We start from the raw sequence: 27,541 nt of genomic DNA on the forward strand, positions 1-27,541 counted from the left end.
TCAGGTTCTCCGCTCAGGGAGGTAAGCGAGTGGAGCAGGGGCACTAGGACCCTGTTCCGCTCTGCAGCGCCAGGGTCATCCCTCACCCCGGTGCTGCGTTTCATTGGCGTTCCTGTTGGTGGGAAGGCTCGGATGCCTTCCCACAGTCTAGGACTCTCCCCGCTGCCCTGCTGGCTCCGCGGGGCCGGGACGCCGGGCCTCTCTGCAGGCCGCACTCTCCCTTGTGGCTCTTGGCTCAGCCGAGGCATCGCCCCAAGGCCTTCCGGCTTGGGGGAGAAGGCGCGCTCCTCCAGGGAAGGTAAGAGCTTTCCTTTTTTTTAAAATGGAGGGGAAGAGCTGGAGGTGCAGAGTTTTTTTTTTAAAAAAAAAGAGTGGGGGTGGGGGGTGCCCGAGGGATCCCTGCACCAGGGCGCCTGATGTGCTAAAGATGGCCCTGCTCACGCAGGTGCCAACTTCTGTGGCACCTGTCCCAATCAGGTGTGCCTTACGGACCCCGCCCCTGGCTCTCCATCCTTCCTTGCCTGCCACTGAGGGGCTCTTGGCCCCAGAATCCAGCCTAGCTTTGCCACTGCATCCCTGGCCCCCTTGCTGAATGGCCACCCAGCCAGCACTTGCTCACTCCTTGTTTGGTGCGCTCCCCAGACAATGAACGGGCATGGATTGAGGGAGGCGGGCAAGGAGCGAGCACAACACTGCCCAGTGTTCCTCTCTCAGGCATTGGTGGAATTTGCCTTCCAAGGACTGAGTTGGCCAGTTGGGCTACCCACTGCACAAGCAGGCAGGCAGCACAGTGTGGCTCTGCTTGGCTGTGGGGGGCGGGGTGGGGAATTGCTCCATCAGTGGCAAGAGCTGGGCTGGTGCGGGAGGCTCCTTTCACCCTCTGCCCCCCACCTCAGGTGCTGCCAAACCACAATAGGCCACTGCTTTCACCTCTTAACATACAAATTTTGGGGGAAGGTGTACTGGTGTAAACAACTGGCATGCTTGCCCAGACTAATGGTAGTTCAGAAGTGATATAATATAATAATAATAATAATAATAATAATAATAATAATAATAATAATAATAATGGTAAAGAGACTCCTGAGCATTAGGTCCAGTCGTGACAGACTCTGGGGTTGCACGCTCATCTCGCATTATTGGCTGAGGGAGCCGGCGTACAGCTTCCAGGTCATGTGTCCAGCATGACAAAGCCGCTTCTGGCAAACCAGAGCAGCACATGGAAACGCCGTTTACCTTCCCGCTGTAGCGGTTCCTATTTATCTACTTGCATTTTTGACATGCTTTCGAACTGCTAGGTTGGCAGGAGCTGGGACCAAGCAACGGGAGCTCACCCCATCACAGGGATTCAAACCGCCGACCTTCTGATCAGCAAGCCCTAGGCTCAGTGGTTTAACCCACAGCGCCACCTGGATCCCTAATAATAATAATAATAATAATAAATAATTTATTTATACCCTGCCCATCTGGCTGAGTCTCCCCAGCCACTCTGGGTGGCTCCCAATCGGATATTAAAACAATACAGCATTAAATATTGAAAAATTCCCTAAACAGGGCTGTCTACTTGTGATATCAAATTGATGTCTCCCCACCCCCACCCCCACCCCAAAGGCTGTTAAAATTGTTGGCATCTCATGAAAATGTGTTCTATGGGTTAACCTTGAAGAAATTCTGTATCTGTTGGCTTTCAATTTGTAGCCAAACATTCAATAGTGAATTAACCCAAGAGTTTGACGTTAGAGAGTGATGCTTCACGCATATGAGTCATGATTGTAAAGTGGTCTCAATATAATGAGTGTGAATCATTTCCATCGAAGGATGGTGGGGTTTGACTAGGTGTCTCTTAGACTTTCCATTTTCTCAAGCACTGGGTTTGTTCAGCATCCCCAGAGCAATGAACATTGTGTTTGTTTTTTCAAAGCAGGGCTGTGAATTTCTGGTTGGCTAAGGAAAGGCACTTTCCAAATGAAGACATATGGAGGATTTTAATGGCAATTGTGAAACATGTGGCCCTGTTACGGCATTGTGCTTTTTAGCATAGAGAGGCAGGGGAGATATATCTCTTCTGAAGAATCTGTGATTTCTAGTACTGCTTAAGATTGCATTCTTCACCCTTAGAGGTGAGCAAAGGACAAGTGAGATCTTAGCTAGTGGAAGTGCAATGAATGACACAAGGTGCATGATGAAAAGGAGCATATATGGTTCCTTCCAGGGGGGAGGGGAAACCCTTCCACAGCTCCCAGGACAACAGAACTTCTTTTAACTTTGCATAGTTAACCTTTTTGGATCATTTAGCTCCTGGGCACAATTAAGAGTGCCCTTTGGCCCAAGGACATCATATGCACAAGGGCAACACTACTAGTATTTTGAAGAAACCCTGTTGCATGGTCCATCTACAGGGAAGATGCATTCACTGACTGTCAATAGAGGGCCTTCTTAGTGCCTCTATCAAAACTCTGGAATTCCCTTGCTAAGGGACTCTGGCCACCACATCCGCCTCTTGATTGGGTTTTGCAGGCAAGAAGAGGCATGTTCATGTTTATTCCGCCAAGTACCCGATGCTGTCTGTGTGACAAAGCTTGAATTTTGTCTGGATTCCCTGCTATACTCTGGTAGTTTGTAGCCTCCTATGAGGGGACCCAGGTGGCGCTGTGGGTTAAACCACAGAGCCTAGGGCTTGCTGATCAGAAGGTCGGCGGTTCGAATCCCTGTGACGGGGTAAGCTCCCATTGCTTGGTCCCAGCTCCTGCCAACCTAGCAGTTCGAAAGCACGTCAAAATGCAAGTAGATAAATGGGAACCGCTACAGCGGGAAGATAAATGGCGTTTCCATGTGCTGCTCTGGTTTGCCAGAAACAGCTTTGTCATGCTGGCCACATGACCTGGAAGCTATACGCTGGCTCCCTCAGCCAATAATGCGAGATGAGCGCGCAACCCCAGAGTCGGTCACGACTGGACGTAATGGTCAGGGGTCCCTTTACCTTTACCTTTACCCGATGCTGTCTGTGTGACAAAGCTTGAATTTTGTCTGGATTCCCTGCTATACTCTGGTAATTTGTAGCCGCCTATGAGGGGAATGTACCTGCTTCAAATCTTACCTGTGCCATGACTTTTCTAGGTGATAAGTTCCTATCTCTCAGATGCTGTCTCTCATTCTGCAATACTGGGAGTACAGTACTGACCTTCATGGGTTCTTTGCAAGGACTACTGAGAAAGTTTGTAGCAATCCTTGCCTGCCCTAAAGCCATATAAGAATAACAATTATTATGATATAGCCTTTTAAAACTGTAGCCATATAGACTCTTTGGAATCTTTGTATTCGTTCTGTATCCTTTTTTAAAAAAAGAAAGAAAGAAATGCAGTTGGTGAGTGATATTTTCTGAAAAAGGAAATAACATTTTTTTTTTAAAAAAGCATAATGTTAAAATTTTAATATGTAAGTAGAAAATCCATCAAAAAGGCAAATGTACCCTGCCGTTGCAATTACACTAGTTTAGCCCTCTACAAGCAAAGCATGGTAAAATACATGTTTGAATGGGGATCCACAGTAATCACTATGGTGCTGTCTCTCTGTTTTAAGACCTGAAAGCTCCAGGGGAAGAAAAAGAATAGATGGAAGTATCTTGCAGAGACTAGAGTCTTGATTTGCTCATGTGCCATGACTGCTAATGACACTTGGGTGTAGAACTATGTCCAGAGGTGTTGAAAGGTGGTACAACAACAGGAGAGATTCTGAGCCATTAAATTCTGCCCACCTTCTGTGTGTTTTGATTAATAACTCTGAGGCTTTCTGTGGTTATGAGCTAAATGGACTAGGATTTCAGGCAGCTGACACGGTCGCTCATGTTACACGATTTTTAAAAGTCAGTTGCAGTCTTTGGAGCTAAAAGTAAGAGAACGGCTTTCTCAGAAACATTGGACTGTGTCGCCACAGACTACAAGTGTGGGTGCCATTTTTGAATGCTTTTTTCTATAATAGGAACTCTTTCGGTGAAAAGGAAATGCTAGGCATTATTTCTAAATTTTCAGGTATGCATATGATCTTTGTGTCCTCCTCTCTCCATTTTCCAGGTGTGCCTCTTCTCTCTTTTTTGGCATTGTGCAAGTGGCTACCCTCTATTTCTTTTCTTTTTTTGAACTTTCTTTGGTTTCGTGCCAGGTTTTGAACTATTCTGGCTTCCCCCAAAGAATCATGGGAAATTGGTCTTGCTGCAGTGGTGGCTGGTGCCCACTGGAACTGGTAGGGCAGAGAGGTGAGCCGCCGGTGGAGCCCAGTGGCAGGGAAACCTGACCAGTTGTCCCATTCCTCCTTCCTGCAGAGTTGTCCAATGGCACTAGTCAGATTCGGGAAGAGGAGACTGAGAGCCAGTGCCACTTGGACTGGATGTAAGTAAGAAGGCGGATAGGTGGAAGCTTGCTGAGGTTGGCAGGGCAGTGTCCCATGTGCCCTAATGGGTCAGTCTCCACTGGGTTGCTGAGGCATTCACTATTGGCAATCCATACACTTTCTCCAACCAAAGACATATTGTTCCTTTGGGTAGGGTGGGGCAGTGATAGCTTTGTAGAGTAGATAAACCTTTAGACATTAAATATGGGAAATAAGCCATGAGATTCTCCACAAAAAACATGGATAGTTGTTTTTAAATTCCCAGTGCATAGTACTGAATGATTTGAAATTGTACAGTTGACAGGTGGCCATCCAACCTCTGCTGTAGAAGTCTCCAAAATTGAGAATGCACAATGCACAACGGCCTCGGTCCTATATACCTGAAGGAGCGTCTCCACCCCCCATTGTTCGGCCCGGACACAGAGATCCAGCGCCGAGGGCCTTCTGGCTGTTCCCTCACTGCGAGAAGCAAAGCTACAGGGAACCAGGCAGAGGGCCTTCTCGGTAGTGGCGCCCGCCCTGTGGAACACCCTTCCATAGGAGGTCAAGGAGATAAACAACTACTTGACATTTAGAAAACACCTAAAGGCAGCCCTGTGTTTAGGGAAGTTTTTAATCTGTGATGTTTTAATGTATTTTGGTATTTGTTGGAAGCCGCCCAGAGTGGCGGGGGAGACCCAGCCAGATGGGCGGGGTATAAATAAATAAATAAATAAATAAATAAATAAATAATAACCTCCGAAGAGAATCCATTCCACTGTCCAACAGCTTTTACCGTCAGAAAGTTCTTCCTGGTGTTTAGTCGGAATCTCCTTTCTTGTAACGTGAAGCCATTGGTTTAAGTCAGGCATCCCCAAACTTCGACCCTCCAGGTGTTTTGGACTACAGTCCCCATCATCCCTGACCACTGGTCCTGTTAGCTAGGGATCATGGGAGTTGTAGGCCAAAACATCTGGAGGGCTGCAGTTTGGGGATGCCTGGTTTAAGTCCTACCCTCCAGAGCAGGAGAAAACAAGCTTGCTCCATCTTCCATGTGACAACCCTTTAGACCAGGCATAGGCAAACTCGGCCCTCCAGATATTTTGGGACTACAATTCCCATCATCCTTGACCACTGTTCCTGTTAGCTAGGGATAATGGGAGTTGTAGTCCCAAAACACCTGGAGGGCCGAGTTTGCCTATTGCCTACATTAAATATTTGAAGATGGCTATCATATCTCCTCCCAGTCTCCTCTTTTCCAGGCTAAACATACCCAGCACTTCAACTGTTCCTCATAACTGTTGCCCTCCTCTGCACACTTTTCACCTTGTCAATATCCTTCCTAAATTGTGACACACAGAACTGGACACAGTACTCCATGTGTGGTTTGACTAACAAACCAGTAACCTCAAAGTCTTGAGACTGAGACCTAACTCTGTGAGGTAATGTGGACTCTGCTCAGATTTCTAGGCACAGAGCAAAATAGAGGCAGAAAATAATAATAATAATAAAATTATTATTTGTACGCCACCCATCTGGCTGGGTTTCCCCAGCTACTCTGGGTGGCTTCTCACAGAACATTAAAATACAATAATCTATTAAACATTAAAAGCTTCCCTAAACAGGGCTGCCTTCAGATGTCTTCTAAAAGTCTGGTAGTTGTTTTTCTCTTTGACATCTGGTGAGAGGGTGTTCCACAGGGTGGGTGCCACTGCCGAGAAGGCTCTCTGCTGGTTCCCTGTAATTTGGCTTCTCACAGCGAGGGAACCGCCAGAAGGCCCTCAGGACTGGTCTTCAGCATTCAGGCAGAACGATGGGGGTGGAGATGCTCCTTCAGGTATACTGGACCGAGGCCATTTAGGGATTTAAAGGTCAACACCAACAGTTTGAATTGTGCTTGGAAACATACTGGGAGCCAATGTAGGTCTTTCATGAATCCCTCAGATTGGTCAGGCATGATAGAAATACTAGGAGTCTGGCAATCTATCTCTTGTTCAATAGAACAGCACATTATGTACTTCAGGTTCCAGTTTCAAGTTTGGACCACTGACCTCGCATGCTCTGAGCTAAGGGCATACCTTCCAAGGTTTAGCTTTAGGTACTCAGGGCCTTGGCAAAACAGAAAAAGCTAGTTTCCTAAATCCTGCTATTAGTAGAGGGGAGAACAAGAGAAGGGAAAGCCAGTCTTTGCTGCAGGCTGCTTTTGACATTAATATTCCAGAGGGACTCTTGCCTAACCTGAGTGTTTGGAGGTCTAACAGCTCATTAGAATATTAACAGTAGGACCAAGCTAAATAAGAAGGGTTTTGTGGGTGGGTGTCCTCTGGCTGTGTTTTTTGAAAGGTGGGGTGGGGGGGAAGTGGCAAACAGAATCAGAAACTAATTAAACAGTCGGCTAAAGCAAGCATATTTAAAAAGCTCCGAAAACTTCCAAAAAAGGAAACATATTACAGTTATCTGCATTCACAGCACAGAACAAGTTTGGTAGTATTTAAGATAATTCTCTAGTGCTTGCTATTTTTAGCCTAGGAGTAAGCTTCTGTAAGAGCTTTTTCAGCAATGCATCCCTTTAACCTGGCCTAACAAGCTAAGCGAATAAGCTGTCTGATTTCCGTCTTACATGAGGAAGAGAGATAGCTGAAACAAACCATTTGCGGTGAAAATGTTCCAGCCTATCTTTGTATTAAGAGAGTCCCACCCCCTCCCACCCCTGCTATGGATTTCCCCCCCAAGCATCCTAATATTAAGTGTAGCTTGTCAGAGACCAAAATGTCAAGCTCCAGTGTTTTGAAATTGTAGAAGCAGATAAATAAAAACAGTAGGATTTTTATAGAAGCAGCATAATATGGGGGGCAAGGATAGGGGAGGGGGGTCACAGGCAGGCATTACAACTTCATAGCTGGCAAAACAGAACCTCTGTTCTTTCAGCTGCTATTAGTGATTTGTAGAGATTCGTAACTTTTTGCAGAATTCTGGTGTGTGTGTGTGTGTGTTTGTGTGCACAGAAGAGGCCAGTCTAAAAGTAAAAGAGTAATTTCAGTTGTACTGCAAATAATATATTTACCATACTCCCTCTTCCCTTACTTGCAACATGAGTTACAAACCAAAAGTTGCAACTTTGTTTTTCAGTTGTTTGATTCCTTTGCAATTTTTTTTTGTATCAGATGAAAATTAATAAACATTTAAATAAACAAAACAAAAAAACAGTAGCCTGGCTGCCCATTTTATAACATGGCAGAGGAAGGAAGGAACGCTTGATTCGTTGCTTGCATGCTGTTTCTCCTCTTCTCTCCCGAGTTTCAAATGCATGCCATGAAAAGGCTCCATAGCTGCTGCTGAATACATTTTTGGGGAGCTGCAGATTTTCAATGGTGAGCATTGAGAAACTGATCCCCAATCCACCCACTTCCATTGTATCATTATAATGTGGATATGCTGCGGCTCCTGGGACAGGGCTGGAGAATCACCAGTTATTGGATTCCAGTTCCCATCAGCCTTGGTCATCATGACTGCTATAGTCAGTGGATGATAGGAGATGTGGCCCTTCAGAGTTGATGGACTAGGGATGCTACATCCCTGATTGGGAGCCAGTGTTTTTTAGTCTGCCACCAGTTTCCCCAATCCCTCATTATAGGGGCCATTCACCTTCTGATGCAAGTGGGTCTGCTACATTTCTAGTGGAGTATTCCGCACCTCCATTTACTGTTTGATGAAAAACTAAAATACGGTGGTCCCACAAGGATATCGCATACACTGAGATGTGTCGCACTTCAATTTCAGGAATTCAAAAGAGCAGTTTATAGTCATGTTTGCCATCAGTCTGCAACCTTCAGTTGGTGCTAAAGCTGAAGATAAACTTTCATGCGCCTCTTTTGCACTGAGTGGCGGTGAGCAAATGGCACTCGATTTTTAAAAGGCTATCAGAGAATGAGCAGTCTGTTCAGTTTTGTCCATAAATGTAATCTCTGAATGCAAGGAATGCAGCTCTGCCATGTCTCCCAACACTGCGCTGCTACATCAAGCGCTCCAGTCCTGTTGTCACTGAAAGAACAGCAGGAGCAAACCAGCAAAACTCTGGTTAGTACCAAGGCGAATTTCATCAACCGTGATTGTAAAGCCTAAAAACGTTACAGAGAAATGGGATAAGACTGTGCAGATGGGCTGCACTCAAGGAATCTTTGTTAAGTGAGAACTTTGTATGTCACACCCTCCAAGTGTCCCAGTTTTCCAGAGGCAGTCCTGGATTTATGAAAGCCATATGAAAGAATGATGGCTTCTGATTTGATCCTGGAATGCCCCTATTTTTCCCACCAGTTGTGCCACTGCTGCTGAATTTGGGGAAGAGGATGAGCTAGAGCTTGTTTAACAAAGAAACGTTTTCTGTGTCCGCATCGAATCTTGCCCCTTTCTAAAGCGTATTTATCGGTGTGTGCTTTTCTGTTTGTAAAATGTACCAAATAATAAACTAAAATGAAATCGGGATTAAGGGGTTTTCTGAAGAAAACTTCCCTAAACAGGGCTGCCCTTCTCATAGGAAATGCTCTGGGTGTGTGTTGAATGGGGGGCAGGGCCATCTCAAACCCATCCAGCGCCCTGGAGCTAGATCCCTCCAGCACCCCCCTTCAGAGCATCTCCAAGGGCCCGGGAGTGCCAAGCGGACCGCGGCAGCAGTGGGAGGCCACCTCCGAGGACTCCGCGCTGCACCTCCTTCTCGTTTCCCCAGCGCTGGGTTCCGCTCAGTCAAGCTTCGCCACCAGCATGCGCACCGCGGGACCAGGAAGAGCTGCTTGGGCGCTGTGCACGCGCTAGTGGCGAAGCTCGACTGAGAGGAACCCAGCGCTGGGGAAACAAGGAGGCACAGCGTGGAGTCCTCGGAGAAGGAGTGCAGTCCTGGCCAGATCGCCGGAACCCTGCGCTCACTTGGCGCCCTTCCAGCGCCCTCCAGCGCCTGGCGTCGTGGTTCTCCACGCCACTAGCCTCTATGGCTTTGACGGGCCTGATGTGGGGGTCAGAAAGGATCAGTTGCGGTGAGGGGAGAGTGAGAAATGCCCCTGTTTTCATCTGAGGAATGTTGGAGGTTATGGTATGTTACTCTGTATACTTCTACATGTGTTGCTATTTATAATCCTTGGTCTGTCTCTCTTCCACCTCCTCACTGCTGGCGTGTGACCCAGGCCCACGAAACATGTGACCCACCAGCCTTCCAGTACTTGGCAGCTTTCCTTGCAGATGCAGGCAGGTGGCAAAATCAGGAGAGGTTGTGTTGTTAGGTTGTTAGGTTGTGTTTTATCTTGGTATGTCACAAATCCTGTAGGTTTGGTGGTTGCGTGCAAATCAAGTACACTTGCTTGAGTCGTGTGAAAGCAGACCCACCTATTAGTCAAGGGGCAAGCTAACCAACTGAGGGGCTGTATATACAAAATTGTTATGTGGCAGCTTGAACTGTGGTTTTTTATGATATTGTTTTGTTTTGTTTTGTTTTGTTTGGGGTGAAGGCAGGGATAGTCCTCAGACAGCGACAACTGAGAGATCTACACTGGCTCCCAGTACATTTCCGAGCACAATTCAAAGTGTTGGTGCTGACCTTTAAAGCCCTAAACGGCCTCGGTCCTGTATACCTGAAGGAGCGTCTCCACTCCCACCATTCAGCCCGGACACTGAGATCCAGCACCGAGGGCCTTCTGGCGGTTCCCTCATTGCGAGAAGTGAGGTTACAGGGAACTAGACAGAGGGCCTTCTCGGTAGTGGCACCCGTCCTGTGGAATGCCCTCCCAGCAGATGTCAAGGCAAAAAGTAACTATTTTACTTTTAGATGACAACTGAAGGCGGCCCTGTTTAGGGAAGTTTTTAATGTTTAATGCTGTACTGTTTTAATATTCGGTTGGAAGCCACCCAGAGTGGCTGGGGAAACCCAGCCAGATGGGCGGGGTATAAATAATATATTATTATTATTATTATTATTATTATTATTATTATTGGATCGTTCATTTTGGCTTGAACATTTGCACAGCTTTCTTTGGAAGGAGGCTTTCGATTAGTGTAGTTAAATAATAAAAATAATACCAAACACTTAAACGGCATCACTATGTGATCAAAGCACTTTGCATATGTTTCCTTGGACTATTTATAGCATTGGTGGGAATTCTGCAGCCTGTGGGCCTCGTTGACGTCAGGTGTGAGGCGGGTAAAGATGCAGCTGCAAAGGAACAACCAGGAGTTTTAAAATCCCCTTCTGATCCATGTCAAGCAGGGCTTCTATTTGGCACCACATGCAAGGCCCAGTTTAATTGGTTCCACTTGGAAGCTTCCAATCAGAGCTCCTCTAAGTGTAGCCAATCCCTGCAGAAAGCAGGACTCAGAAGTCCATGCCACTCGTGCGATTGATGGCGATGTCAAGCCCTGCTGGGATTGGCTACTCTCTGGCATTTCCGATCAAGCTGTGGCTGATCCATGCAGAAAGCGAGGCTTGGAGACAGGGCTGATCAACAGTTATTTGCAAGCCCTACTTGGATTGGCTGGGATCTCCTTTGAAGTACAGCTTGAGTTCAAACTGTGCCGCAAAGGAAATTGGGCTTCCTGCAGAAATCAAGGGTAGATTTGGAGGTGTGCCTGCATTTGCAGAGGTAGCTGCCTTTTATTTTATTCTGTAAACCAAATCAATCGTTTTTAATGAAAGTGAATATATAAATATGTTTAAAAGGGAATAGTTTAAACAGAGTAGAAATGGTGCAGAAGCTAAGCAGGGTCGGTCTGGTATGGTTTCAAATTGGGTGGGAGACTGTGTGTTGAGATTCCTGCATTGCAGGGGATTAGATGACCCTTAGAGTCCCTTCCAGCTCTACAATTCTATTATTCTGTGGTCAGGTGATTGACAGGTTGGCTGCTCCATCTATCTGCCTATGGGTGGGTGAGCTCAGCATCTGGCCGGACGTACAGAAAAGCTGTTCCTGATCTAGAAGATCTGTGTACATTTGCTTACAGCTCTGGCCGATCCCTGATAACATGTAAAAATGATAGGTGTTGAATTGAGTACAACTCAGGGTAGACCCACTGAAATTATTATTATTATTATTATTATTATTATTATTATTATTATTATTATTATTAATTTATTGTTTATACCCCACCCATCTGGCTGGGTTTCCCACAGAAAAATGAAATAAAATAATCTGTTAAATATTAAAAGCCTCCCTAAACAGGGCTGCCTTCAGATGTGTTCTAAAAATCTGGTAGCTGTTTTTCTCTTTGACATCTGAAGGGAGGGCGTTCCACAGGGCGGGCGCCACCACCGAAAAGGCCCTCTGCCTGGTTCCCTGCAACTTGGCTTCTCGTAACGAGGGAACCGCCAGAAGGCCCTCGGTGCTGGACCTCGGTGTCCGGGCAGAACGATGGGGGTGGAGACGCTCCTTCAGTTATACTGGACCAAGGCCATTTAGGGCTTTAAAGGTCAGCACCAACACTTTGAACTGTGCTCGGAAACATACTGGGAGCCAATGTAGATCCTTCAAGACCGGTGTTATGTGGTCTCGGTGGCCGCTCCCAGTCACCAGTCTAGCTGCCGCATTCTGGATTAGTTGTAGTTTCCAGGTCACCTTCAAAGGTAGCCCCACGTAGAGCGCATTGCAGTAGTCCAAGTGGGAGATAACCAGAGCATGCACCACTCTGGCGAGACAGTCTGCAGGCAGGCAGGGTCTCAGCCTGCGTACCAGATGGAGCTAATAGACAGCTGCCCTGGACACAGAATTGACCTGTGCCTCCATGGACAGCTGTGAGTCCAGATGCACCCAAGTTGTGACTATTAACTTCAGTGGGCCTGCCCATGAGTTGAATACTACCTAAAATGTTTCACAGCTACCACAGCACATTTGCCCATTCAATGTGTGGAGGACTGAGTTCAGGAGATACAACTGGCTGAGGTGTGGCATGTGCTGGTTGTTCCTCGGTTGTAACCCAGCAAAAACAGTTGTTGCAGATGTGCCCAAAGAGATTTTCTCTTCCCTTGTGTCTCATTGATAGCTTAGTGTAGGGAACCCTTTTCAGCCAAAGGAATATATTCCCTAGTGAGCAGAACTTTGGGGAGTTGCATCCCAGGGTTGGTGAGGCCGCAGGCCAAAAGTGCAGGAGACCGCAGGTGAACTCCACTCTGTGATTGAGCCCGTTATGTAGTTAAATAAGAGCAACTGAAATGGCCTTTAAAAAGAGGGAGGGTGGAAATAGCCCCCATTATTCTACACAAATTGAGGCACACCTGAACCCACAAGCATTCAGCAACTTGTAGGCATGTGAGAGTGATATCTGTGCAGTTCATTTCTATTTTAGTCTTCTGGCTGGGCAAGGCATGACACCGGCCGGCCTATGAGGAAGGAAATATGGCAAGGCCCCAGAACCTAGAGAGGAAGAAGCTACCCTGCAGCGTTGATATCTGTGTGCGTAATAAGAATAGTACTTGGCACATTTAAAGTGTTCAGTGTGCTACACAGTGCGTTTCCCGCAGTAATCCTTAATAACAACTCTGTGCACTAGGTGCTACACAATATGCAGAGATACCATCCGATTCTAACACCTTTTTACGAGTAGCTGAATATTTGCAGGTTCTTGAGTTTCATGGAGCTCTAACCTGGGCAGACTGAGCCAGAGTTTAATGGTACCTATTTGAGGACTGCGTGTGAACTGTTTTGGTCCCAGGTGACTGGAGAAGAGCAAATGGAGTACAAAATAGGGAACAGAGACCCAGGGATATACAGACCTATGAGCCTGACCCTTTTTAACTTGATAGTGTTAAATTGTGTACTAAAACAATACCGTCCTAAGCACCTGTAGGGGGGAAAGGGGGCAAAGAAAGGAAGGACAGGCTGACCTCACAAAAGAGAGAGTGTTGCTAAATATTATTGAGTTGAAATAGAAAGATTTAAAAAGCCCAAGTCTTCATTGAGAGCATTGAGTGACTCCAGTCATTTCTTAATTAAGCATATCAACATGTTTCCACAAGGCATTTTGGATTATCTTAAGTAATTAAAGTCATTCCTTGGTGTGGTAAACAATGGTTGAGTCTTGCTAGGCCTCTGGCATCAACACAAGCTGGCTGTGTAATTGGATTGCCTTGGAGACTTGATAGCCAGATGGATTTATGGAAGGACCATAGGAGGAAGAATGCTGCCCATATCCCTTCTTGTTTGTGGCGATGACAGAGTGCTAGGCCTTTCTGGGGCTGGGCAATGTCCTCAAGGATTAGCTTGGGTTGTTGATGTCACTGTTCCAAGTAACCAGGCTTTTAGCTTCAGTCACAGGAGAATGGGGCTGGAATGCTTGGTTTGCTGTTCTTCTTTTTTGCAGAGCATCCCCAGCTTGCAAGAACCATCTCAAGAAGAGTAAAAATTAGACTCAGAATGTAAAATTCACTTTCCAAGAACAACCAGCTGCTAAACGCCTGGGGAAACAAACCCATTTCAACTTGCCTATATGACAGAGTAGTGGATGTTTCTGTGGAGATAATTCTGTAATGAGGTTTGTTGTTGTTTAGTCGTTTAGTCGTGTCCGACTCTTCGTGACCCCATGGACGAGAGCACGCCAGGCACTCCTGTCTTGCACTGCCTCCCACAGTTTGGTCAAACTCATGTTCGTAGCTTCGAGAACACTGTCCAACCATCTTGTCCTCTGTCGTCCCCTTCTCCTAGTGCCCTCAATCTTTCCCAACATCAGGGTCTTTTCCAAGGATTCTTCTCTTTTCATGAGGTGGCCAAAGTATTGGAGCCTCAGCTTCACGATCTGTCCTTCCAGGGAGCACTCAGGGCTGATTTCCTTAAGAATGGATAGGTTTGATCTTCTAGCAGTCCATGGGACTCTCAAGAGTCTCCTCCAGCACCATAATTCAAAAGCATCAATTCTTCGGCGATCAGCCTTCTTTATGGTCCAGCTCTCACTTCCATACATCACTACTGGGAAAACCATAGCTTTAACTATACGGACCTTTGTAGGCAAGGTGATGTCTCTGCTTTTTAAAATGCTGTCTAGGTTTGATATTGCTTTTCTCCCAAGAAGCAGGCGTCTTTTAATTTCGTGACTGCTGTCACCATCTGCAGTGATCAAGGAGCCCAAGAAAGTAAAATCTCTCACTGCCTCCATTTCTTCCCCTTCTGTTTGCCAGGAGGTGATGGGACCAGTGGCCATGATCTTGGTTTTTTTGATGTTGAGCTTCAGACCATATTTTGCGCTCTCCTCTTTCACCACAGAGAAGGCCCTATTTCCACTTACCACCTGTTTATCATTTGAATCCAAGGTTGGAAGAGTGTTACATTTCCAACCATTTGCTTCTTTTTAAATAATAAAGTTTTATTTCCTGATGTTAGCTACCTAGGTTGAGCTGCGGGATTGTGTGGCAGTATGGTCAGAAGACTTGAATGCCACAAAATGACAGGCTAGCTCCCTCCTACTTCTTCCCACTACCATTTTTCCACGGACCTTCACATTTCCACTTTTTCAGCTGAGTAGCTGAAGTGGTATGTGTGTAGCACATAAGTGCTGATGGACTGGCAGCCCGAAGTGCTGTGGTGATGGATAGAGACTGATGAGCCATAGAGTTCCTTACAGCTACAGGAGTATCAGAATCTGAAGTGGGCAAAGATCTGGTGCTCCTCAGGTAGCAGAGTCTGTGTAACAGGACTCCTTGAGCTAAAGTCAAAGATAATTACAGAGACCAGGTGAGGGTGCAAGTGGCCTGGTTTCCTCTGACATGTTAAAACACCGTCTGCCGTAGCAACCATCCTACACCCTGTGTGAGTGTTTTGGTCATTTCCCCCTCTAGTGGGTTTGCCCTGCTATGTACAAAAGAGAGCCTTCCTTGTTCTTGCCCCGTCAGCCCAATTGTGGAATTCCCTTCTTCATGAGACACAGGTAATAAAAATTCTAAGGGGTTTCCACTGCCGAGTGAAAACATTTTTATTCTCCTAGCCTTTCGGTGTAAATCAGTGATTTCCGCTTACTCGGTTTTATATTTTCATGCTGTGTTTTAATGATTGGGTCTCAATAAACTGCTCTCAAGTAATGTGTACATCGTAGGTTTGTTTGTACGTTTTGTAACACGTTGGAAACAACCCTGGGATCAGAATGATCCAAATTGGGAAAATAAAAGCGTGAACAGATTTGTTTTGGGAGCATCCTGCTTTCACCTAAGACACCAAGTTTTGCAATCCTACAAGATTGCTTACAACAACAATCTAAAGGTCTGCTTGTTCTCCAGTGATGGCCTGAGGATGTCTCTAGGTAAGATTATTTGTCAGCAGAATGACAGTATCCAAAGTAATAGTTTTCTTGCTGTAGTTGCCATCCCCTGCTTCTGACTACGGCCAAACTAAGGGCCAAACTAGATGTGGCATTTTACTTTGTAGCTTGCCCCAGAGTATAAGCTTTGGATCCCCCCCCCAAAAAGGGGGGAAGCCAAGCTGGTGCCCCTGGTCCAGATGAAGAAGATGAAGATTATAATAAGGGGGAGAGGTAGTGGCATAGCATGGGGCTGTTGCACCAGGGGCAACATTTTTAGGGATGCAAAATTTCAATCCCCAGTGCTGCTTCAGTACAGCTGCATGCTTCCATTGCTGGGCTCCATTGAAAGCAGCTTCTCCATGCAAACCAGGAAATGACCTCTCCAGACACTGAAATGACTCTTCTTATCTCTGAGGCTGTGATCTCCTGGGTGATGCTGGTGCCATCAGGCAGTTGAATGTGCATGCATACTCTGCCCGTTTCCCTCCCTCCCACCCCCTTGCGAGGCACCGGCAACCCATGCTATGCCACTGGGGAGAGGAAGACATTAATCCACTGTGGATCTGATTTACACAGAGAGAGAGAGATCAAGACCACAGTGGGTCTGCAATAAACTTTCATTTTACCATCATGTTTAGCTTGACCCTGCGGCAGCAATTGTTTGCTGCAGAGTGGTGCGTTGAGTGTGTTCTCATGCCCACTTCACAGAAGGAGCTTCATCCAGGCTTCCTCCTTTTTCTGCTCACTTTGCACATGGACAAATGTGCTGGGATCATCCCTATTCATAAGTCAGGCCCAGTGTAAGGTGTTGCCCTGATTTGTGTTGCGTGATGAGGATTGATTTTGCAGAGACTGGAAGGGGAACCCACCATGTTTCTTGGCATTATAAAAATGCACTTAATATGCTAATGGTAAGGTAGCTGGCAATGAATCTGCCACCATCAAGTTCTGGACACATTTAAACATCCCTCGTGTGCAAAACACAGTTAATGCATTTATTTAGTAATCAGCATATTATCTCATGTAGTCAGTAAACGTTGAGGCCCAAACTGCTGATAAGATCGTTTGCTTTCAGGTGTTTTTCAATATTGTGCTCAGCGTCAACTATAAATTGAGTTGAGTGACCTTTTGGTTCTGAATCAAATAAGACTGCATTTCTGTGGTTTCAATTACACACACATATATATAATAGGGACCACAACAATTGCACCAGTATCTTATCGTTCTGGTTCTGTTAGCGCAGTCAAGAGTCTGATAGCTCATTGTCCTTTTCATTCTCTGCATTCAAAATCAAAGCCTTGGTGCCAACGAGAGGGAAGATAGGCAGTTTACACAACTGAAATCTAATCATTTAGCAGCTTGCAACAACTGTGAATGATTTCTGGTCAAAGGATGTAAAATGTGTCGCTACAGGTTGCTAGCAAGGTAGTGTATTTGTGAGACAAGTCAATTAGTAGCTCCCCCATTTATTAGAAACTTAATTGTCAGCTCGGAATGGAAACTTCTGAACTGCAACAGCTCATTAGAAGCAAGAAAACATGCAAGAGTATTCCCCCTCAGCTTTTAGTAGAGTTTTGGAAATGTGTTAATGCCAGAAAAGCTTGAATTTATACCGAAACAATGCATCAGCTTGAGGAGGGTGGAGGGTATTTTGTGAAAATTTACTTACGGTAGTTGTTGGCGTTTATACTACTTTTTTTAGATTTGCCTTGAGACAGTCTTTAAACCTCTTTTGCTGACCCCCAGCATTACGCTTTCCATTTTTAAGTTCGGAATAGAGTAGTTGCTTTGGAAGACGATCATCAGGCATCCACACAACGTGACCAGTCCAACGAAGTTGATGTTGAAAAATCATTGCTTCAACACTGGAAATCTTTGCTTCTTCCAGTACAGTGGTATTAGTTTGCCTGATCCAGCGAGTAGGATACATTTGGCACCGAATGTAGGAGTTACAGCTGAAAGGAGTTACTGGTTTGTCTGAAGGAGGCTAAACTTCAGTTTGGATGAAAACACTAAGTGGAACTTACAGCTTCTCAGGTAAAGGTAAAGGGACCCCTGACCATTAGGTCCAGTCGTGACCTACTCTGGGGTTGCGCGCTCATCTTGCATTATTGGCCAAGGGAGCCGGCGTATAGCTTCCAGGTCATGTGGCCAGCATGACAAAGCCGCTTCTGGCAAACCAGAGCAGCACATGGAAACGCCGTTTACCTTCCCGCTGTAGCGGTTCCTATTTATCTACTTGCATTTTTGACGTGCTTTCAAACTGCTAGGTTGGCAGGAGCTGGGACCAAGCAACGGGAGCTCACCCCATCACAGGGATTCAAACCGCCGACCTTCTGATCAGCAAGCCCTAGGCTCAGTGGTTTAACCACAGCGCCACCTGGGTCCCTTCTCAGAGCAGCAGCAAAATGATGGGGAAGGAACAAAGTGACTGTGATCTCTGCTCCACGAGCCCAAGCATTTGCTTGTTCACAAAAAAGCCATGGTTTGTCTTGCAGAAGGTGATTGCAGCAGGGAGCCTTTTGTATCTGTGGCGGTTTCCATGCTTTTTAGAACCCTGCTTATGCAGCGTTCTAAAATGGGAAAGGAATCTCCATGGAAGCATGTCTGCCTGCTGCAGACCGTCACTTCCTGTAAGCTGGACTGCAGTGGAATGGGCAGAGTGCTTGTTCCTGCCGCCGCCTCCTCACATGCTAATTAACGCTTCAGAAGTAATATCTGACTAAGGTTATTGATGCAATGAATTTAGAGAGGCACCTTTGTACTTAACTGACCAAGAATGCAGCCATAAGCACCATCTGTAGCTTATGCTTCCAAAAGTGATTCCCATATCCATAACGTATTGTCAGTATTTTGTGATCGTGTCCGAGGAAGATAATTGGGTGATACTGTTCCTTTCTAGCCTATTTCCTACATAAACCATAGCTGCCAAGTTTTCCCTTTTCTCGCGAGGAAGCCCATTCAGCATAAGAGAATTTCCCTTTTAAAAAGGGAGAACTCGGCAGCTATGCATAAACACCCTTTCTCGCTGAAATGCTACCTTCGGTTTGAGTTCTGCATAGATCTTGTCACAAAATACTCAGTTTATTTTAATATTTTGGGGTCAAATGTTCTGACAGTGCCAAAGAACAGTACTGGGATTTCTAATTGAGTGGGCTTCATTGAAAGAATTAAAGCATAGTGTGGTTGTATAGTATTTCAAACAATTTTGTTTGGGGGTTTCTTCCGTTACATAGAAAACGGGAAAGGCAGGTCGTGTTGAAAAATGACCATGAAAACAGAAGGGGAAGTAAACTTTGAGCTGACACTGGATAGAGAAAAAACTGAACAAAAAATGCTCAGGGAACTTGACAAACAAGGAGAGTCCTCTTCATGAACAGGAGCTGTATGTTCTTTTTCAAAAAGAGTCTAGGTTCTAAAAAATAAAATAAAAAATTCATCTGGTGCCAGTTTGAGGTTCTTTTTGGTTAATTATTATCCATGATGATAACTATTAGCTGTAATAATAAGTTTTACATCAATGAATAATGTGCCTCCTCTGTTTTTCATACTAGACAACACTAGGTGTGAGACTGCCGCACGACTTGTGTTGTGAATCAATGTAGGGGGAAACTTGAGATTTTTAATACTAATTAATGTAATTTTTTTACTGTTGAAAATATGGACAAATTCATTTTGGCAAAAAAAACACCACTGCTTGGAAAGTTGTTGTTGTTTTCTGCTCAAGTATTTAGGAAATCTCTATATGGCACACATTCACAGTGCCATCCAGACTATTTATGGGATCGTTTCAGCAGGGTGCTGAGTGCGGCGCTCTCGCTCATTGATCCTCCTGCTCAGCACCTGTCTGGAACTGCTCAGCCCTCTTCAGGATGAGGCCACCTCATATAATTGCTGGAATGTCCCATGTGGAAGATGAGCTTCATAAGTAGCAATGCTGGAATAGTGAAATTTACAGCTTTTGGCTGCAGCAAAGCTTTCTCCCTGCGCTGTCAACACCAGCGCTCACACCACAAGCACAAAGCAGGGAGCCGACACTTTAATGAACGTTACTCGGAGACGGATCTGTTACGATAATAATTGCAATCACACTTTTTGGTTATGCAAAATGACCTTCTCTGAGTTTCTTTTGCTAGCTGAAATTATCGTCTTTGATGTGCTGTGGGTACTAGCTACTGGATTTTGGTGACATATTTTGGGATAGTAGCTGGGGAAAAACTGATTTGCTGTTGGATTGGGTTGAGCAAAAGTGATGATGCGGGACAAGAACTGATATGGTTTTAAAGACAACTCCTTTTAGTCAGGTGAGCAAGTCTCACATTCCACCTGTGCAGTCCCTTAAACCTGGGGTAGGCCAGCCCACCTGATGCAGCAGATCCAGCTTCAAATCCACTTCCCCACAAATTCCTTAGCACAATCCCTTAGTTTCCAAGCTCCATATGCTACTGTAACCAAGCAACAAATGCATTTTCTCTCCCCGCCTCCCTTCCCTTCCTCTGTTGTCTCCCCGTGCCTAATAATAGATTGTAAGTTCCTCAAGGCAGAGACTTCTACACACAGCAAGAAATGCTTCCACTGGCTAGAATGGGGAATCTCTCTCTCTCCATTTTACTTGCATGAGTGAGGACACTACAGAATAGATAATAATAATGATGATGATAATTTATTACTTATACCGGGTCTCCCCAACCACCTTGGCCGGCTCCCAACAGAATATTAAAAACACAATAAAACTTCAGACATTAAAAAACTTATCTAAACAGGGCTGCCTTCAGATGGCTTCTAAAAGTCAGATAGTTGTTTATTTCCTTGACATCTGATGGGAGGCGAGGAGGCATGAGCCTGAGGAGGCATCAGCGTAATGGCTATGGCTATTTAACGCCCCTTCCCGCTCTTATTTCTATACTTGTAAATACACCCATTTCACAGACCATCAATACACTCATTTCTCAAGAGAATGAATGGACCCTGTAAAAGGCTGGCCCTGCAACTTCCTATTGCTCTGGGAGAAGGAGAGCAAAACAAGACCCTTTCCTTCTTACTACCTTTTCTCAGCGCTGCTTTGGCTACTAATAAAAATGTTTCCGTATAAAACAGTGTTTTCGGCGCCAGCAACATGGCGAAGCTTCGCAAAGGTTATCTCCCGACGTCATTTGTGAACAGACATGTGTTGGCTGGGTAGCGTACCACCGTCTGTGGTGACTTTGATTTATTTGCTCTGTAAATTGGGACTGGAGCAATAATGGAAAGTGACATTAATTGTTCTAACAGAGTCCTCTTTGTCACATCATTTGCTTTCCTCTGAGGGGTGTTTGATTGTTTGAAACTTGTACAAAAAACTAATGGAAATTGCTATGATGAGGGCCAGTGTCCACTCCACACTCCGACTTTGAATGTCGGGGCGCTTCAGTGTCTGTTTGAAAGCGCAGATGCCAAGCGCTGGGACAGCAAATGCTGGAGTTTCTGCGAGGGTCCGTATTATCAAAGAAAGAATGCTGACCTGGAAAGGATTTTTTTTAAAGACAAAGTTCTGCTGTGGGGGCTGGAAAGCAGCTGGCTGAGGGGAGGACACAGCAGAAGTGGATCCACTCCAGTCATACATGCCCAAGATATTCTGCTTGTAGAACGAGTGGCATGAAGGACTCCCATAGTTCTTTAAGTTGTAGTTCTTGGTTATGGTTCTCTCCTTTAGGGGAGTTGGACCACCCAGGGCCAGCCCACTCATGAGGTAAACTGGGGCGACTGCCTCTGGCAGCGGGATCCACAGGGGCAGCAGATTCCGATGTAGAACTTTCCATCCGCCTTGTTCCTGATGTCGATCTTTCCCCATCCCTTCTTCCCTGGTGGCGGTGGGTACCATTTTGTGGTTTGCCTTAGGGGCCAAAATGTCTTGGGCTGGTCCTGTGATCACTATCCCAGATAGAATTAGGCATACAAATCATTCATAAAGGCTTCTTCCTATTTAGTTCTTCTAATTCCTTGTTTATGTGCAGAGTCTTCCAAGAGAGGTTTGCGCTTCCTTTTAAATTCCACAAATGTTTCTGGACGAGGCGGGACCGTTTCATCTGATGGCAACCTAATGATGTGTGGAAACTTCCCACTGGGTCATTTCATTAGGCTCTTAACAAAACTTGCCTCGAAATCCTCACAGCTTATTTTTACTTGAGGAGGAACCTCAACATTTGCTTCACATTTCATCTTTATGCTAAATTCTGGTGCCTACTTGAAACCCCCAAGGGGTTGAGAATCATTTGCCTTGCATATACAATACATTGCTAGAGTTTGGGGCCCTGGCAAAATCCCATAAATGGCCCCTGACCAGAGTGGATACAACTGTGAAGGCCGTGGCAACCATCCCAGTGAAGCCAGAGTGGGTCTTAGGGAAGGAATCTGATTATAAGCCCCATTTAGACATCATGAAAAGTGTATAGTATAACTGTGGGCTGAATTAGCAGAGTCACACACCACTAGGCCCTCGCGTCACTGACTTCATGTGTGTGTGCTGTATGTGCATGTGCTGTAATTAGCAATGTGTGAATTGGGATGGGGGAGGGAAGTCTCTTACTCCTTGTTACTTATCAAACTGTCTTAACAATTTAGTCCTGGTTTTCTGATGTACCGGTAGTCCCCATTGCCTTAACAGCAAGGGAGACCATAGGATAAGAGAGGGGCAGAGAGAATGGGGAAAATTCAAGTTTATTGGGTATATTATTATTATTGCTATTATTGTTGTTGTTAAAATTAAGATTTGTATACCACTCTTCATCCATAGATCTTAGGGTGGTTTATTGAAAGAATGATATAACATCTTCAAAGAAGTATATGTTGTTTTATTTGTTGAAACTTTACTCATCCCCAATAAAGAGCAAAATGTCCAGGGCTGAAGTTTTTTTGTGATCAGACCCAACATGCGTTGGATTTTAGGTGCACTTAAACCGATTAAGTGTTGCGTCCAGCACACGCCGGTGGGACACCCATTTATTCTGCACACTTGGGTGATGGAAATAGGGCTGTAAACTCTACTTTGTCTTGAAATAACAAAACGATCAAACGTTATAATTGTATGCATGTGTAATTGTTTCCTGTACTGCTCTGTTGCCAAAAGGAAGATTTAACTGAACAGGAGTTAATTCGGTTAAGATCAATCTAAGCTAATCTCTATGGAGAAAAACCTTTATTTTGAGGTTTGCCCTGTGATTCAGGTACTACGCCTTTGCCCGTTCCTGGGTGGTATTAAACTACTTAAGTGTGACATCTGTGGAGAATATCTAGCCTGCTTCCCTTTTCTATCTCGTACTGAGAATTGTATTTGGCTGCCAGCAAAGTCTTTGCATGGGCTCCACAGGGAGTTTTCCCAAGCCCTAAGTCATTAATAATTGCTGCGACAAATCTCTAAAATATAATAAGTGCTTTTATTTTTTTCCCCACCCTGCCTTCCAAATATATGGATGATAATTAGAACATGTTGCATTGAGAAATGCAAGGATATTAAATATATTTGATTTGACACAAACAAGTCGCTGGTACTGAAATAAGATATCTAGTACAAATTAACGTTGCAGCCACATCTGATTAGGAATTAATCTACTTTTTTATAATTGCAGCCTGAATTAGATAAATGCATACAGTAGTTGTATTGAGCACTCAAACTACATAACAGGAAAGGACAACTTCAAAGGCAACCTGCGGAATACATTTATTTTAAAAAGAAACCAGGAGTTTTCCATTAATAATAAGAGCATTGATTGCTTTTCTTCGAAAAGCATATAAATGAGAAGTTTCCCATTTCTGCTAGTGGGAGAAGGCATCTAGAGAACCATAATGCTGTTTGACTTTCCTCCTTGTACAGCTCTCCTCATTAGCTGTCTTGCTTCATCATCCTTGTAGTTTTGTTAGATCAGTTAGTTTCAGTGGTGGTGAGTTGTTGCAGCGACATCTTGGGTGTAGTTCATAGGAAACACAGGTATCGACTGAGCTAAATATATTCATGTTGGATTAAGAATAGGGAAAGGGATGAGGAAATGTTGCAAAGCATAATGTGGAGCACCGGTTGCAAAAAGTGCGTGCTACCCCGAAATTCAAACTGAGTTACCGTACTTTTCCGTGTTTAAGACGAGGATTTTTTAATTCAAAAATTATGTCTAAAATTGGGCATTGTCTTATACATGGATAGTGCATAGGGAGGACGTGGGGTTGGTTCTTGCTGCAAGCCGGAGATTGTCAGCGGTTATGCACCGTGTTATTGGTGGCTGCGGCACGGGCTGTTGTTGATTGGCTGCCGCTGCTGCAAATGGGCGGGTGATTGGCTGCTTCTGCTGGCAGACAATAGGTGGCTTTTGTGACGCGTGTGAGAGGCAGTGGGGGATTTTCGGCAGTTCCCCCCCCAAAATAGCTCAACAACCTCCCTCACAAAAGCTCAACAACTCTGGGCAATCTCCCTCCATTTTCTAAATTTGGAGTCCCCCAAAATAGGGGGCATTTTATACACGGGGGCATGTTACACACAGAAAAGTACGGTAGTTAGTTAGCACTCTGCGCCCTCAAAAATCAATTGGGCCGAAACATGTGTTATAATAAGGCTATGTAAGTCCTACAACCCCTTTCCCGACTCACCTTTTTTCCTCCCCTGTTTTCCTGCTTCCGCAGAAGATAGACGAAGAGAATGAGGCAAATTTGCTAGCCGTTCTCACGGAGACATTGGACAGTATTCCTGTGGATGAGGATGGACTGCCTTCATTTGATGCACTGACGGATGCAGATGTGACCAACGAAAATGATGCCAGCCCTTCACCGATGCCCGACGGCACCCCTCCACCTCTGGAGGCAGAAGAGCCGTCTCTAGTAAGAATCTACCTTCCTAGTCTTTAACGGGAAATGGAGGTGCTCTCTCACTATCCACTGCATGGGTATGATGTAGTCACAGTAAGGTTTGGTCTTTTCGTTTTTAGACTGGAAACCCAAAGAAAGCTTAATCGCACCTGGGCGTTTCAGACAGAAAGCCCAGGATAAACATGTTTGTTGGAGAAACTAGGGTATTGCCTGAATGTTTTTCTTCCAATAATGCACAAACTTGCTGATTCAGAAAGGGAATATTTTGAATATGTGTTTTCTCATTAGGAGATCTCTGGTATGTGTGTACAAGTTTCACTTTTAATAATGTGTTACCAAGGTAGCTCATTGATAATGGCTGGATCAGGCATCCCCATAACTGCGGCCCTCCAGACGTTTTGGCCTACAATTCCCATGATCCCTAGCTAACAGGACCAGTGGTCAGGGATGATGGGATTGGTAGTCCAAAACATCTGGAGGGCCGAAGTTTGGGGATGCCTGGGCTGGATTCACGTTTGGCTCACATCAGTTAACAACTCTTTGGATTGTGTTAGTAAGCAGATGAAAGGAAGAGAATTCTTTTCATATGGGAATCGGCAACTGAAAACGCCTGTGCCAAATCTGAGGGATAAGAGTTGGCTCTCCGTTTGCCAAGCCGGAAAGAAGATGAAGTGGTGGCTCCTCAGAATGGGCCTCCTATAAAACTAGCCGCAGACTAGGACCCTATCAAATGGCCAGCCTCTTGCTCAATGAACTGAAAAGATTTACTGATACTCAGTAAAACGCCTCCAAATTTCTAAGGCCACAGCTACGCTACCAACTTTTAACAGGTTCAGGTTATTGTAATAAATAAGCTACATCTCTGTTAGGGTGCCCAGAGTTTATAGTGTTTAACACTGCTGTCAAACTACAGTTCTCTAAAGTCTTTGAGGGAAACCACGACAGTGTTTATGCTTTGCATTTTTAGACACAAGTTAGATGTGCAGCTAAAAAATGTAATGTGTGAAGGAGCCCATGGCAGCAATATCATAGTTCCAGATCAGTATTCTGCAGCAGAAGCAAGGGTTAGAAGGAGAAGGGAGAGGAGAAAAAATGAAGTCCCAGAATCTTTCTTTTTTTGGCACACACAGGGTCCAGTGTGATGCCTCCTCATGCTCCCTTTCAGATGTGCTAAGGGCCCCTCAAGAAATGTGTTAGGACAAACCCTATAGTTTGCTTTGTATAGGCGGAGACCTCCAGGTATCCAGCCTGGGGAGGATGAGGCCAGCCCAAACTACCAGGAGTCGCATTGGGATCTGGGGGGCTGCGCACGACCATGCAAAAGGCGCCCCCCCATTTGATGTGGGGCGCGGTCATTGTCTTGAGAGAATAGTACCCTCATTAATAGCAAATACCCATTGCTGTCAGAACTGTCACTTCAAAAGTGACTGCTAAGATTTTCAAAAACAAACAAACACCAACACCTAACTTTACAAAAACCAATTCTGCTGCCAGAGGACTCTTTTATCTTTTAGTCATAATGGAATCGAGAAGTTCAGCATCTTATAGTTTTGACTATCAAGATGGCTTGCAATGTACATTTCCTGAACGATTTTATCAGCTACCAAGAAGATTTGTGTTACTTCACTCTGCCTGGCAGAAAAACTAGCTAGTTGTCAGGCATTGTTTACATTGAGATGTAGTATTGTCCTTCATATTGTGCATTTGTATCCCTATGATAGAGTTTCCCCTGCTGTAGGCAAAAGTTGTCTTTTGACAAGTGAATTCCACTTTGTCGGAATAGAAGATGTCAGAACCATGCAAAAAACAATCACTTCAGTCAAATCACTTTACATTTTACTTCTCTTTGTTCATCTGTGGTCCATGTTAATGTGCACCACCTTTGCAAGGTGTGTTGCAAAGAAGGCTTGGCTCCAGGGATGGCTAGATTTTGTTGGCACCTGAGCACCATTCTGTACATGGGTCCTTGAGCTTGCCATCCCTGCTCAGGTAAAAGCAAGTGGCTGGCAGTCATGCTTATGACTGATGTTCTGCAGCCTTGTTCATGTGTCAGAGCATTCATATAAAGCTTTTTTTATTAAAAAATGGTTGAGTTTGACTTGAATTTCAAGGACTCGGGTTGGCTGTGGATGCTGATAGGTGTTTACTACTGACTCTTGGTATGCTTGGCTCAAGTGAATTTCTCACATGGAAGGAAGACATTGTGGAGAACTGGAATCTCCTTTCCCCTCTCTGCTTCCTATATTTTCCTTCCGCTTCATACTTCTCTCCATTCCCTGGTTCCAGCCAAACAGGTTGTGATGAAGGAGAGAATGTGCATCCCTGTGCAGATGCATATAAAATAAAGTGCGTAGTTATGTCCCTGTGTGATATGGCAACATACGGTCATGACTCTTATGAATCTGAAAGTCTTTGCCTATGTTCTTGGGCACAATCTGCATTGGAAATTGGTTGTGTAGTTGGTTCCCCAGGCAAAACAGTGCCCACCCCCCAGGCTGTTGTTTGTAAAATCATGAATGTAATGCAGCATACCTTTTTTGGGGAAAAACAACCATCATTTTTGACCTAGGGATAAGTACTAATATATCACTTATTAGTGTGTAAAATGATTTTGTAAATCTTGCGTTGCTCGTATTTTTGACAACTCTGTGAAGCAGGCTTTTTATCTTTTCCATTCCGTGGTATCTAAGGCTAGAAGCACAGAAGCCAGATTCCTTCCATTTACTGTAGGAACTAATGCAGAACTCTTGTGTCGCTCATTATGCTTGACAATCCTGGTAAAGGTTCAGGGTGAGAGTAGAAGTGCCCTTCCCCTTAAAAAGCTCATGAAACAACTGGTGACTCAACTCTAGTTTTGAGGAGCCAGGTGGGCAATTTTGAATCATAGAATCAAAGAATTGTGGAGTTGGAAGGGACCCTGAGGATCATCTAGTCTAATGCCCTGCAATGCAGACCTCACCTGGAGTATTGTGTCCAGTTCTGGGCACCACAGTTCAAGAAGGATACTGACAAGCTGGAACGTGTCCAAAAGGGGGCAATGGCTTAGGGAGGTGGGTATGTTTAGCCTGGAGAAGAGAAGGTTAAGGGG

General features: G+C 45.0%; 1 protein-coding gene across 7 annotated transcripts in view; it reads left to right on the forward strand.

Annotated features, from left to right (window-relative positions):
• The window catches only part of PPARGC1A (PPARG coactivator 1 alpha), a 604,317-nt gene that overhangs the window by 534,811 nt on the left and 41,965 nt on the right, over positions 1-27,541 (forward strand). For all 7 annotated transcript variants that reach the window (XM_060278954.1, XM_060278952.1, XM_060278951.1 and 4 more), the window contains one exon: positions 24,271-24,465. In XM_060278954.1, the coding sequence (XP_060134937.1) occupies positions 24,271-24,465 (195 nt within the window). The remainder of the gene's footprint in view (positions 1-24,270; positions 24,466-27,541) is intronic.

The sequence above is a fragment of the Zootoca vivipara genome, chromosome 9 (genome assembly GCF_963506605.1).
Source record: "Zootoca vivipara chromosome 9, rZooViv1.1, whole genome shotgun sequence".
Lineage (NCBI taxonomy): Eukaryota > Metazoa > Chordata > Lepidosauria > Squamata > Lacertidae > Zootoca > Zootoca vivipara.